General features: G+C 39.0%; 1 protein-coding gene across 1 annotated transcript in view; it reads left to right on the top strand.

Annotated features, from left to right (window-relative positions):
* The window catches only part of ANK3 (ankyrin 3), a 335,879-nt gene that overhangs the window by 188,281 nt on the left and 132,828 nt on the right, over positions 1 to 14,770 (top strand). Inside the window, exons 17-18 of the mRNA XM_042907474.1 lie at positions 3,380 to 3,577; positions 9,664 to 9,762. Of these exons, the coding sequence (XP_042763408.1) occupies positions 3,380 to 3,577; positions 9,664 to 9,762 (297 nt within the window). The remainder of the gene's footprint in view (positions 1 to 3,379; positions 3,578 to 9,663; positions 9,763 to 14,770) is intronic.

Genomic DNA, 14,770 nt, shown 5'->3' with positions numbered 1-14,770 from the left:
TTGATCCCAAGCAAAGCCTGTTCCTTCAGTTAAGGATGGGCTTTATCTGCTAGGCAAGAAACCTAGCTACTGTTGTTTAAACTGATGAGGCTCTATTTTTTCTCATTTATAAACAGTCTGGAGGTAGGCAGTTGTTGATGTTGGTCCAGTGTTTCCAGAACATTAAGAAAAGCTCCCTGTGATTTTTTTTTCTTCCTTTCCTTTCAGAGACTGTTTTTGCCCAGGCTGCCAGTTCCTCTTTTCAAGCAGGAAAGAAAGACAATAGGGCATTCCCAGAAACTCCACCCAGCCATTTCTCCTTACATGTCACTGGCCACTTCTTTCTGCAAGGGAAGCTAGGAAGTGTAGTTTTTCAGCTGGACACAATGCCAAGGCTCTTTTATTAAAGAAGGAGGGAGAAGGGATAAAGAGTAGGCAAATACTCCCTGGAGTAAAGGAAGGTTTAGCATTTCCAAATTCTGGCCGTGGTGAAAAATGAGGGACAAAGGCTCAAAAAGGCACGATTTGAACATATGGCTATAACAGCAGTTGACTTCAGTGTGAACTCTTTCTCAGTTCACATGCTGGGTTCTTAGGGTAGGTGATGCTCTCTTGCCTTTTCTTCTGTTTCGTAGAATTGCCAACATATTTTCTTACTCATACATGTCCTAGGAACCTGATGCGATTTTGTAATGGGGGAGGAGGGAAGGTGCCAAAAAAGTAGATGGGCTTCTGTGATCCATTTTCACCAGATCTATTTCCCGAGGAAAGACTCTATGCTAGAAGGGGTATTGGCATGAAATCAGGCATAACCTGGACACTCATCGTGGAAAACAGATAGTGAGTCTTAACTTATTATCAGATTTCTCTTCCATAAAATGTACAATATATCTACTGGTATGGAACAGTAGAGATTCTTGGGAAAAAATATAAAGTATGATATACATCTATTACTTTTGTTAACTTAAAATTGCATTTCCTTTTGTTTTCATCTTGAATTACAAAAGCACACACTGCAAGCATTTTGTTCTCCACATCAAGAGGAAAAAATATTTAAGATTATTCTATAGCCAAATCTGTCACTATTTTATTTCTCTTCTGATAAATGCATCTTTCCCTTTAGTGTGATATGTGAGAATCATTTTACTTTCCAGAAATTAAGAAGCATTTAGAAAGATTAGAGAACTTCTGATAGGTCTCAAGATGAACCTTTTTGTTTATTATTTGAAATATTTTTAAGTCTTTCTGAGATGAACTTCCATTCTAAAATAAATGCCATGAATTGTTTTTTCCTTGCTTTATTCTTTCCTTTGTAGCTCAGGTAAGGAGCTCAGAGTAAAGCCCTCAGTAATCATGAGTAACTTGTCTAAAGTCAGCATGCATTTCAGAGATGCCAGAGTTTCTCTTTTTAGTGTTCTTTAGGACCTAGGATTTTTGGGTGGAATCAGAAATAATCCAGAGGATTGTCACCTGTTAAAGGACATTGACCTGCCTTCGGTGGTTGACAAGTAACTAACGCGAAGGTTATGTCTGTAGCAAAAGCAAAAAGAAATAAGATGCATGACAAGAAGCTAAACTCAGGCTATGTTGCTGTTAGCCCTCTGATTAGCCAGTGCTAGACATATTGACTAATCAGGTGACCTATTTTAGCACTGATTTTGTGAATTTTGGCTTTTATGCAGGGGTGGGGATGGTAACAAAACAGACCACCCCCTCCTGTCATTCGCTGTAAAGTTGGGCTCAGTCCAAAGCTCTACATTTGGCTCTGAAGGCAATCTCTTTAGGGTGTGTCTGTACAGAGGGACAAATGTTTCCCAGGTCAGCTAGGGTTTCCAGATGGCAAAAGGTCAAAACTAAAAATAGGGATATAAAATCTTCTACCCTGGCCCATCCCGTTTGGCAGAGGCTGGTTTCAGAAGAGTCTGGAAGCAGCATTTCCACTTGCTTAAATCCTCTACAATTGATTACAGAAAGGGTGTTTCTCAAGTGAGAACCATTATCCTACTAGGACATGCTAATGACTTAAAATATGAGGTAATTGCAGTAGGCTGGCCGGATTAGTGGTGCAGCAGCCCCCACTGTCCTCTGTGTTGTTTCCTACCCATCCATATGGCCTGGAAAGATTGTGACTGATAGTTGTCTAGATTTGGATCATTTTGCCAAATGTGAATCCATGAATTCCATTTTTTTCCCTCTAAATCTTCTTTTCTATAAAAAATCATTCTCATTTTTCATTGGCATATCTTATATAGTTGGATTCATGCCCAAGTGAAAATATAATCTTGCATTTCTCTTAAATGACAATAAGGCTGGACAAGGTCCCCTAGTGCAGGGGACCTTTCTTTCTCAGGGCAGAAGACTATGAACAACCCTGAGGCACAGTTAATTGCCAGTTTGCCAGAGGAATTTAAGTTGCTTGAACCTCTGGTCATCAGAGGTCAGTCAAGACAAGGATCCCAGAATGTCCTGAAAGTGGTAGTAAGTTTGACTCAAATTCTGAGGATTCACCAGTCACTGTGAGGCACTAGTAGAGATACAAAGACAAATACGACACAATACCTGCCCTCAACAAATTTGTATTTTAGTAGAAGGAAACAGGTATGCAAAGGAAAGAGTGCCACTATCTCCAGGACTTTGATTGGAGTCAGTTAGGTTGGGGGTGGGTGTAGGTGGGGAAGGAGGAAATGAAACCCTTCATGAGAGTATAACCCTTGAGCTGAATCTTCAGCTGATAGATGCTGACCCCAAAGACATGGTGGAGAAGAACATCCTTGATAGAATGAGGCAAAATAGAAACATGAGCTGTATCTTATGTGGGAAACCAGTTCAGCTGAAGCATAATGTAAAAACTAGAGTTTCATAGAAGAGGCAATCAAAGGGGCTGTGAGGGTAGATTATAGCATCTTGACTACCATGAACACTAAATTTTTCAACTTGTTAGCAACAAGTGACTATTAAAGATATTTTAAAGGTAGAGTAATGGCTCTGAATAGCTACTATTGAATGAAAAGTGGAATAATGGCTCTGAACATGTCCATGGTACCACATTGTTTGTTGTTTCCTAGTTGCATTTCCTTGCATTGGCAATTTAAATAAAGCAAGTAATTATTGAGCACCTACTAACATTAACTGCCTGCAAGAGAGGACCCTATATTCCTTTTGCAAAACCGGTGGTACTCTGCATTAAACTGTCTGTAGTATGTTTTCCCAATTTAGGGATGCGGGAGACATTAGGGCAGTACATTAATGGCACAGCTTGATTTATCAGTTTGCTTCTGTGATTATGAATTTTTAAACCGTCGAAGAAAATCACTAGAAAGGGAAGCATACTATTTGAAAGTGCACTGCACACATTTTTATCTTGTTACTGGGCATGTGACCAAGTGATTCGTGTTGACAGAATGGTTATACGCCACTGCACATCGCTGCCAAAAAGAACCAGATGGACATAGCGACAACTCTGCTGGAATATGGTGCTGATGCAAATGCAGTTACCCGGCAAGGAATTGCTTCTGTCCATCTTGCAGCTCAAGAAGGACATGTGGACATGGTGTCCCTGCTCCTCAGCAGAAATGCTAATGTGAACCTGAGCAATAAGGTAACCTTTCTTTTTCTCTGCAAAGCGTATAACGAAACCTTACCGCTCAGAAAGGTCACTAAGAAGCATGCACTAAGAAGCATGAAGAATCCAGGTCAAATAGAATATATAAAGTGTAACATTGCACAAAGATGTTTACCAAAATATTGTTTATTATAGTAAAGACTTTGAGAAAAAATGTTTAAACAGTAAGAGAATGGTAAATCAATACTTGTCAAGTCATACAATTGAATAACATATAGTCATAAAAATGAAGTCCACAAAGTTTTTCTTAATAATATTAAGTTTTGCTATAACGCTAATTCAAAGTACCACATTACCTTGCCAGAACTTAGCAAAATAGTAAGTTGTAAATTGTAGCCTGTTGATTTTGTCTGCAAATGTTTTGGGGGTACCTACTCATTGCCTCTCCCAGTTTTAAGTCCTACTTAAAAAAATAAATATTAGAAAGAGTGCTGCCTTCATGGAGTCCATTTTAATAACAGAAGTTTAGAGTAGCTATTTTATTCAATAGGTTGGAAAGGTTGTTAGTCTTTCTATGTAAATTGGCAGTTTCAAGGAACGTGTGAAGTCTCTGTTCCCTAGTTTTTTCAAATTCCCGTCCTCATATTTGGCAGCCCCATTATTAGTGAAGAATTTTATGAAGCAAAGTCTAGCCCACAATTGGCCAGAGACATGTTAATGAAGTTAGACCTCTCATTGCATGTATCAGAGAATTTGGGTTTGCTAAACTATTTATTAATACCTTGAGTCTGAGGTCTGCTCAAAGCACAGAACAGATGTTTCTAAGTCTTCCCTTCATATAACACAAAAGCCTGCTACAGTGCTCCCAAGTTCTTGACAATCCAAACTCCCTGGCTTTTTCTCTACCAGTTGGTGATGGCATGGCCATAGCTCAGATTTTGGAGTGGAGTTTCAAGACAGCAATAGTTTTATGGGGACAAATGACAAGTAATTTTATTTGTTTTTCATATACGTGGACTGTATTTTGGAATCATGGAGGTTTTGAATCCTCTGGGTGTGAATCCTAAGCCTGACTCTTCCTTGATGTGTGACTTGATTGAACAAGCTATATGACCCGATGAGCCTCAATTTTGCCCTCTAGTAAATGAAGACAACAATATTTACTTCACAGAAATGTCATAAAGATTAACTGAGGTAACATTCAGCACCTTCTCCTTAAGGACGAAAATAAGAGTTGTCTTAATTGTGGACTTCTTATAATTTAGGGAAAATGTTATTCTGCACTAACCTGAATTCCCGAGGTTGTAATTTAACAAATTCTATAGACCAAAACACATACATAAGAGAACAGGGAAATCTTTTTTATTTCAGTTTTAATATCTTGAAAATATTTTGTGATTATTATAGAACAAAATATTTTTCATATTTTTCTGGTGTAACAATTTGATTTTCTCTTATCTTTTATTTTAAACATTCCTTTTATCTGTGCATGTCTCTGTATTAATGGGAATCACAGACCAATTTCAAACAGCCATTATAAACAGGATGGTTTTTGAATTTCAAGCGTTCAGATAGAGACCAAGCTTACAATAATTTGCTACAAAATTCAACTTGTCTTAAAGACAAGGTAGAAGACCTGGTCTTCCCAAATTGAAGTACATTCTGGCATCCATTAGAGTCTATTTGAAGGGCCCAGAATACTGTATCTCACTAATTCTCTCAAAGGCAATATAGACCTTAACAACTGGTTAATAGGTGAATGTTTTCAGGAGATTTGATACCAAAGTATACTGTGACTTCTCTTCCTTTAAAATCCTCCAGTCAAACAAATAAACAAACAAATAAAATCCTCCAGTCAACTAGTTGCAATACATATCCAGCCTTGCATTCGCCTTAAAATCACAGACATTTTTTAGGCTGAAAATACTTCAGAATTTCCCAGTGTTTGCTTTGATAGACTGGAAATTAGCAAGGAAATTCTGAGGACCAAAATTGTCAGCCATCCTCCAGGGAAAAAACCCTACATGAGCAGAGATACTTCCAGAGAAATTTTGAAAAGCAGATCAGCTGGCTTCCCATGAGCACATTAAAGTTAAGGAACTTTCAAGAACTTCACACTACCAAGGAATGATCTAATATGAAGGCATTTGTAAATTTTTGCTTCCTTTCTCAGTTGCCATGTTCCACATAAAGTGTGAAGTAAGCCCTGATGTGAAAACAGAAAATGAGCAGAACGTGTTATTCAATAAGGAAACTCTGACCATTTTCTGTCAGTTTTTCCTAAACTGCCAATTTTAAACATCATTTATTGTCTCTCCCTCCCTATCCTACCTCCCCATTTAACACTAGATTTTATTTCCTTGTTAAAAAATAGATATTAAAAAGAAAGATTTAGCTTTTGTGAAAATTGATATTGAACTAAAGAGTTTATTGCTTTCACTTATTTCTTTTCTGACTAGTAATCAGTGGTTCCCAGTAGCTTCAAGGAAAAGAGACCATGACTAGCTACTAGTGAAGTTAGCTAGTGTTTGATTTCAGTTTCGCTTTTGATGTTCCTGCTTTCCCACATGGATTTTGTAGGCCACAAGTAGCTCTATTCCTTTGTACCACTAATAGAATGTTAAGCAGGGCTGTTTATATTCTGAGTTAGTGGTGTTCTCTTGTTCCAAATAACCGCCACTTTTTAAAATAAGCAATGGTTGAAACCTTATAAAAGATTAACAGGTAACCTCTGAATTCAAATGGGACTGTTGTAACCACCACATTATTTTTTAAAAATCTTTTTAATGACGGGGTATCTGGGTGGCTCAGTCGATTAGGCGTCCGACTTGGATCTCACGGTTCATGGGTTCGAGCCCTGCATCAGGCTCTGTGCTGACAGCTCAGAGCTTGGAGCCTGCTTTGGATCCTGTGTCTCCCTTGTTCTCTCTGGCCCTCCCCCGCTTGTGCGTGCTCTCCCTGTCTCTCAAAATTAAATAAATAAACTTTTAAAAAAATAACAAAATAAAATCTTTTTAATGAAAATCATGAACATAAAAATAAGTTTCTTTTTAGCATATTTTATCTAAAGATGTTTGCTTTTATCTTCTGATTTAATCATCTAGTGGATGATTCAGTGCTAGATGCTAGACACTGGTTATAAAAAGATTAAGGATACAGTATTTGCCTCAACAAGGTCACAGTGGTTTGAGGAAGACAGACAAGGAAACAGAATTTATTTATTTTTTTTAATTTTTTTTTTTTTTTTCAACGTTTTTTATTTATTTTTGGGACAGAGAGAGACAGAGCATGAACGGGGGAGGGGCAGAGAGAGAGGGAGACACAGAATCGGAAACAGGCTCCAGGCTCGGAGCCATCAACCCAGAGCCCGACGCGGGGCTCGAACTCACGGACCGCGAGATCGTGACCTGGCTGAAGTCGGACGCTTAACCGACTGCGCCACCCAGGCGCCCCTTAATTTTTTTTTTAACGTTTATTTATTTTTGAGACAGAGAGAGACAGAGAATGAATGGGGGAGGGGCAGAGAGAGAGGGAGGCACAGAATCGGAAGCAGGCTCCAGGCTCTGAGCCATCAGCCCAGAGCCCGACGTGGGGCTTGAACTCATGGACCGTGAGATCGTGACCTGAGCTGAAGTTGGACGCTTAATCGACTGAGCCACCCAGGCGCCCCAAGGAAACAGAATTTAAATGCAGGATTATGATGCTCTTAATAGAGGTGAGCACATAGAAGGTGTGCACATAAATGTAACAATGAGGCCCTTTGTGAGACAAGGACAGACAGTGAAGTCCAGGAAGGCTGTGAGTGACTCCATGGTACAGGTAGAGTGGGTAACCCATGAGGCAGCATGAACACGGGGGAACATGAGAAAGTAAGGCACATGCCGCAATACCTTTCCCAAACTTTGCTGAGAAACACTCAGTAAAGTATCTTCAAAAGTGTTGAAAAGTCTCAAACTTAGAATAGGTAACCTCTACAAAATACTATGGCTGAAAATATTTGTTTCCTCTAAAGTAGAACATGGAGGGGGTGGGGGGATGGGTGAAACAGGGATTAAGGAGAGCACTTGTGATGAGCACTGGCTGATGTATGGAAGTGTTAAATCACTATATTGTATACATGAAACTCATAGAGCACTGTATGTGTACTAACTGGAATTAAAAATAATAAATAAATAAATAAATAAATAAATAAATAAATAAATAAATAAAGTAGAACATGGAACATTGTTATAAGATTATGTCAGTGTTGGGTGGTGCCAGTCTTGGCCCCAGCTTATTTTTCTTGGACTTCAACTGAGTGCATTGGTCCTCCTTTTCTTATTTCCTCTCTTTTCAGTTTGAGTGGGCTTCCTCCCAAATTCTGTAAATAGTTAAAAAGCCGAGAGCAAGTGAGTCTTCCTGAATCCTATAATCTGTTTGATGGGACAGCAACCCCTAAATAAGTCATGTACGGCATCTAGAGGGCTCTGTGCCCTCCCTAGTGTTGTCCCTGATTCACTCCTCTCCTCTGACAAATGCCATGGCCGAGGCTCCTGTTGCACAGATGCTAGAGGAAGAGAAGGAAGGCCTCCAGGACTCAGATACTAACCTCCAAGCTCGTACTGGGGGAAAGAAAACAATCTGCAAGCACTCACACCAAGTTACTCTTTCCTAAATATAATTCATGAAAAGACACTTTACAACTACAGAGGATTTTTAAACTTGTGTACAGTCTTGGTGATTTTTTCTTGGCCATTAGAACAACCAGGTAGCCTGCACGTTCTGTTGTAGACTCAGTTTCAAATGTTCAGTCTCATTAAACACATACACCATTCAAATGACCTGGAAATTCTCATGGTACAGCATTCATTTTGCATTTCGAGGCCATCTTTCCTACCCAGAAACAACATACAGAACATATTTATCAGCTGTGGGTATTAATATTTGGTGAAGAAAATATTATCATCATATGTCAATACTTAATTTTATAACTAACTTTTCTTTTAATTCTGCTAAAGCTAGTGCCAATGGTCATGTGTTGAAATTCCTGCATAATTTTGCAAAAAAATTCTCTAGGTGTCTTTTTGGTAAATATTTATTTACTTATTTTTGAGTATAGTTGACATACAATCTCAAATTAGTTTCAGATGTGCAACTTAGTGATTTGACAAGTTTATACATCATGCTGTGCTCACTACAAGTTTAGCTACCATCTCTGTCCTGTCACAACACTATTATAATATTATTCACTGTATTACATATGCTGTGCCTTTTATTCCCATGACTTATTCATTTCATAACTGGAAGCCTGTGTCTCCCACTCCCCTTCACCCATTTTGCACAGTCTCTCACTCCCCCTTCCCTGTGGCAACCATCAGTTTGTTTTCTGTTTTAACAGACCTGATTCTGCTTTTGTTTACTCATTTAAAATTAACAACAACAAAATATTTTTGTTAATTCATTTAAAAATATTTTTCTTTGTGGACGTATTTTAAGGCAAATCCCAGACATTATATCATTTTATATCTTTTTTTTAAAGCCTCTAGTTTTGACAAGTGAACACTGGAGTATGTAGTAGGAAAATGGTATAATGTCTGGGATTTGCCTTAAAATACGTCCACAAAGAAAAGAATGAACAGGAAGTAGGGCTGGATGAAGTAAATGTAGGAAAACCTTGATAAACCATAGAGTCTGTGGTGAGTCCACAAGGTTCACTCCATTCCCTCCACTTCTGAGAATGTTTGAAATTTTCATGAAGCCTGCAGATAACAGTGTTGCCACGGTGCTAATATATAAACATATTTTGTAGATTTTTTTTAACATAAGAATTCTAGGCTTGGGCACCTGGGTGGCTCAGTCTGTTGAGCATCCGACTTCGGTTCAAGTCATGATCTCACAGTTCGTGAGTTCAAGCCCCACATTGGGCTCTATGCTGACAGCTCAGAGCCTGCTTGAATCCTCTGCCTCCCTCTCTCTCTCTGCCCCTCCTCCACTCATGCTCTTCCTCTCAAACATTAAAAAAATTTTTTTTTTTAATTTAAGAATTCAAGGCTTAGTCTCCTACAATTCATAAATTGTTCTCATACATGCCATGTGTGCTATATTACCTTCTCTAAAATGACTGTACTTTGAATCTTTTGCAGAATGGCCTGACCCCACTCCATTTGGCTGCTCAAGAAGACAGAGTGAATGTGGCTGAAGTCCTCGTAAACCAAGGGGCAAATGTGGATGCCCAGACAAAGGTATACAAAAAAGAATGTGTCGTTTGGTGACTCCTATATGGAAACAAGTACAATTTGATGGGGGGAGAACAAATTTTCCATCATATCTTTTATACATAGCATGTCAAACATAAATCTGTGCAAAGGACACCAAAGCCTCTGGTTATAGTGTCCCAGATGCTTTATGTCTTTAATGGCTTGGGCACTTTATCCCAGCTGCCTATAGATATCCACCCATGTTAACAGTATTTATCCTTGTGATAACAAATTGGTCCTCCAAGGACAGAGTGTAAAATCTTGGACCTTTTTTAGCTTTTGTGACTGACTTTAAAATGCATCCAGAAAAATTTATCAGTAATTTGTGACCATTAACTTTGTTTAGACATAGTCTATTAAAAAAAGGATAAAATAAGTTTTATTCAGTTATTCCTCACTTGCTAAAATCTTTATGGTATGTGTGGTCACTAGCATCTCCCTCTCTCCCTCTCTCTCTCTCTTTCTCTCAAATAGCTCTCTTCAGAAAGAAAACAATACTGATTAGTATCTTATAATTACACAATTTCAAACTCAGATAAGAAAAATGGATGTTTTGTGTCATCAGACATAGGACTTCATATTAACCCCATTTCTCTGAGCATTTATTTTGCACTTAATTTTGCTACCTCTTCATGGCAAACTTGTTTTATCTACTCTAAAATATAACTCTTGTTTCTTTCCATATATCATATTTTTGACACAAAAATAAATGCTTATTAAATATTGTGAATACAAGGGCACCTGGGTGGCTCAGTTGGTTGAGCATCTGATTCTTGATTCTCTCTCTCTCTCTCTCTCTCTCTCTCTTTCTTTTCCTCTGCCTCTCTTCCTCACCCTCTCTCTCAAATTAAAAACATTAAAAAAATAAATAAATAAAGTTGTATCAAGCCTTGCACTGGGCTCTGTGCTATACATGGAGCCTGCTTGGTATTCTCTCTCCCTCTCTCTCTGCCCCTTTCTCCGCTCTTGCACACATGCTGTCTGTCTGTCTGTCTGTCTCTCTCTCTCAAAATGAAAAATTGTGAATACAAACATTTTGTATATAATATGTATAGATTCTGAGGTGTGTATATAAATACTGAAGATACTAACAAATATAGAAGTATCACCAGGAATTAGCCAAGTCAAAAGATATTCAGGGGCACCTGGGTGGCTCAGTTGGTTGACTGCCTGATTCTTGATTTCAGCTCAAGTCATGATCCCAGGGTCATGGGATCAAGCCCCCCATTGGTCTCTGCACTAAGCTTGGAGCCTGCTTAAGATTCTCTCCTCTCTGTCTCTCTCTCTCTCTCTCTCTCTTCCTCTGCCTCTCTTCCTCACCCTCTCTATCAAATTAAAAACATAAAAAATAAAGTGGCATTCAGACATCAAAATCAGACTGGATTTGCCAGACAAGCACAGAGGGAACAGCCCTGAGTAGACTACACCCTTTGGACATTGTTCGGCTGTCTGTGGCAGTGGCTGCTCCACCCATACTGTGTTCTATTAAAAAGAAGCTGCCTGAAAGAGATCTGACCAGGCAAGATCCTGTCTGTGCTTTAAAGTTTGTATTAAAGCAGTAAAGCAAGTATCATTGTCCCTGGTCAGGACAGCCTGAGGTGGAACTGGGAGGTAGGCAAACTCCCCTCTACCTCCCTTTCTGGAATTTCTGTGGCCTTGAGGTCTCCATGACCTCACTTGGTAGCCAGCTTGCTCAGCAATCCCTTCACTCTATTTCCCTTCCTTTCTAAAAATTCTCATGATCCTCAGTCTTGAGTGCTTTCCTAGGTAGCTAAGTATTTAACAGAGAAACCATTAAAGGCACTGGCAGCAGCTGGATGGTTTCTTGCTACTCTCCATTCGAAAAATAAAAGCATTTTTAATTCTAAAAAAAGAATCAGCTGAGTTTAGCTTACCATCTTTATTTTACTTATGGTAAATATATTCATCTTGTGTTGTTTTATTTACACACACAAACACAGACTTAAACACGTTTTTTGGTTACCTCTCTCTTTACAGAGTAAAGATTCCAGGAAGCACAGGCAGGGTTAAGTTTCTCCATATGTTTTTGCCCCTGCACATCCAAAGCATATACTATAATTCAGTCAGGAAGTGTGGCAATGATTCTCCGGGGCAGGTGGGGAGGCAGGACATGGTGCCAAGAGTCTTCTTGCACACGTGGCCCCTGGGCTTAAGGTTCGTAGGCCTCTACCAGGGTTTCCTCCTAACCCAGCCCACCTTAGGTCATGATCATTTTTTTACTTGGTATAATATTCATGAAGCATGTTCCCTTTCCTGCCCTTTACAAGTGATGCACTTTGAAAAGCACCTCTCGTGGCACCTGGGTGGCTCAGTCGGTTAAGCGTCCGACTTTGGCTCAGGTCATAATCTCACGGTCTGTGAGTTCGAGCCCCGCGTCGGGCTCTGTGCTGACAGCTCAGAGCCTGGAGCCTGTTTCAGATTCTGTGTCTCCCTCTCTCTCTGGCCCTCCCCCGTTCATGCTCTGTCTCTCTCTGTCTCAAAAATAAATAAACGTTAAAAAAAAAATTTGAAAAGCACCTCTCTGCCTCCTACAAATTCTTTTCCCTTTCTTTTTCTTCTCAGCAAAGATCATAGCACCAAGAAAGCCCTGAGGCTGTGATCATCCTATAGCTGAATAGAGCAGAAGTGCAGAGAGATAGGTTGTTGGGATTTGCCTTCTGATCTTGTGAATAAGTTTATTCTATGAATGTCCAAATTCTTATTGGTGAAGATGATGTCTCTAAGTAGCCTACAGTTGGAAAGTATAGTACCGTCAGATTCACTGGCTTAAATTTAAAAAATGATAAATATGAAAACATGGAGAGCACTTCTCTCTTGTGGGAAAAATATCTGAAAATCCTGGTAACAGCTTTTGCAGCCTTCCCACTGGGCTTGCTGACCTTCTCCACGTCCAGCTCTGTATTTGAAGTTCACCAAATCAGTTCAGACTAAATTGTGCTGCTGGCCACAGGGTTTAATATTTAGTGCTGTTCAGATGAAATAAAGCTATTCCTTCCACTTTTTAAAAGAATAATCTCCTGAAACATTTTATTTAGACCATCCAAATGCACTGATTCTCAGGGGTACTAATTAGCAAATTAATAGTTAAATTATATTTCTTTAAATGTGTGTAAAATAATGAAAAAAATTTATTTGATGCTCATTTCACATTCATTTTTTTGAGCTCTTACTACTTGCCAAGTTCTCAACAGGGTGATATATTCCTTGATCTCTTTATAGTCTAGAAAAGAAGACATATGATAATAAAAATAATAATAAAATAATATAGTAATAATATAATATAACAATGTATAATTATATATAATAATATAATAAAATATATTACTCACCTTCTCTGTGTCAGGTATTAATTTCTTTCCTTTATTAATTAGTTTAATCCATACAAGTACCCTAGGAGGTGGGTGAAATTAGTATCCCTGTCCCTCAGAGGAAACTGAGGTACAGACAAGTAATTACTTATACAAGGTCACATAGGTAATTGGTACAAAGCCTGAATTTGACCCCATATATAAATTAGTAATTTTAGAACTATTGGAATTAACTGAATTATTTCACAAAGGTTGGGAATGTAGGAGGGAGCTATAACTGGTTCAGTATCACAGAAACATGAGAAAAAAATGGGGGCATGTCCCAAGATACTGCTAGAAGATTAAGATTTCAGAGGGCCTGGGTGGCTCAGTTGGTTAAGCATGTGACTTTGGCTCAGGTTATGATCTTGTGGTTTGTGAGTTTAAGCCCTGTGTCAGGCTCTGTGCTGACAATGCAGAGCCTGAAGCCTGCTTCAGATTCTGTGTCTCTCTCTCTGCCCCTCCCCAGTTCATGCTCTCTCTCTCTCCCTCTCTCACATACACACACACTCTCTCTCTATTTCTCTGTCAAAAATAATAAATAATAAAATTAAGTTTTAAATAATAAAAAAAAATATTTTCAAAGATTTCAGAAGGCCTTAATGTGCCAGGCAAAGTAAGTTCAGCTTTTTATCCTGTTTGCACTGGCAAGCCATGGAAGGTTTTAAACAGAAGAGTGGTAAGATCAGACATCGGCTTAGAAAGAGCCTAAGAGATAGTGCAAAAACTAAGTAGGTCAAAGGAGTTTGGAGGAGAGGCATTTGAAGGCTGTTACTAAGGTCTAGATGGAGAATAAAGAAGACCTCTGCTTAGGGGCAGATGGGAAATTGATGAACAAGGGAGAAATTTAAGAAATACTTAAAGAAGTATTGGGGTGCCTGGATGGCTCAGTCAGTTGAGTGTCCAACTCTTGATTTCGGCTCAGGTCATGATCCCAGGGTATGGGATCAAGCTCTGCATCAGGCTCTGTGTTAAGTGTAGAACCTGCTTAGGATTCTCTCTTTCTCTCCTTCGTCCCTCTCCCCTGTGCGCTCTCTCTCTCTCTCTCTCTCTCTCTGTGTCTCTCACTGAGAAACAATGTGGTGGAAATCAAAGAACAAATCCTGGAATCAATGATGTTTTAAAAAAGCTCTTTGTGAAGATATCTTACAGTCTTCCATGGGTCTTCATCTGCCATATTATCAAGTACTCCTTAGTATAACATGTGACGATAGTCTTTCATACACATACAATAATCAACACATAAAAATTGAAAAAAAAATTTTACCTGAAATAAATAAAATCAAGGAGTAGTCATAGCTGTGAATGGGTGTGTTCACTGAGGAAGAGTATGCCAAGAGTAAGGAAGGCTAAGGATGGACTCGTAGATAGAGAACCACAGATTTTAGGAGGTTGGGAGTGAAGTGTGGATTTCTTACTCCTCTCTTCCAAACCCCGTTTGAGCAGATGCACCTAACTCAGTAAAATAAGGTGCTACGGCACCATGGATCAAAAACGCCAGAATCTCCATCTGCACCTGTTTGCTCTTCATATACAAATGCAACCTCTTGGTATTGCCTAAAGGAGAAGGCTTAACTCCCGCTTATAATGATGGTATAAGTAGGCACAGTGGAAAAAGAGGCAGA

This window comes from Panthera leo, chromosome D2, assembly GCF_018350215.1.
Source record: "Panthera leo isolate Ple1 chromosome D2, P.leo_Ple1_pat1.1, whole genome shotgun sequence".
Classification (NCBI taxonomy): Eukaryota; Metazoa; Chordata; class Mammalia; order Carnivora; family Felidae; genus Panthera; species Panthera leo.
Note: the sequence above shows the minus strand (reverse complement) of the source record. Positions and strands in the feature narration are given on the sequence as shown.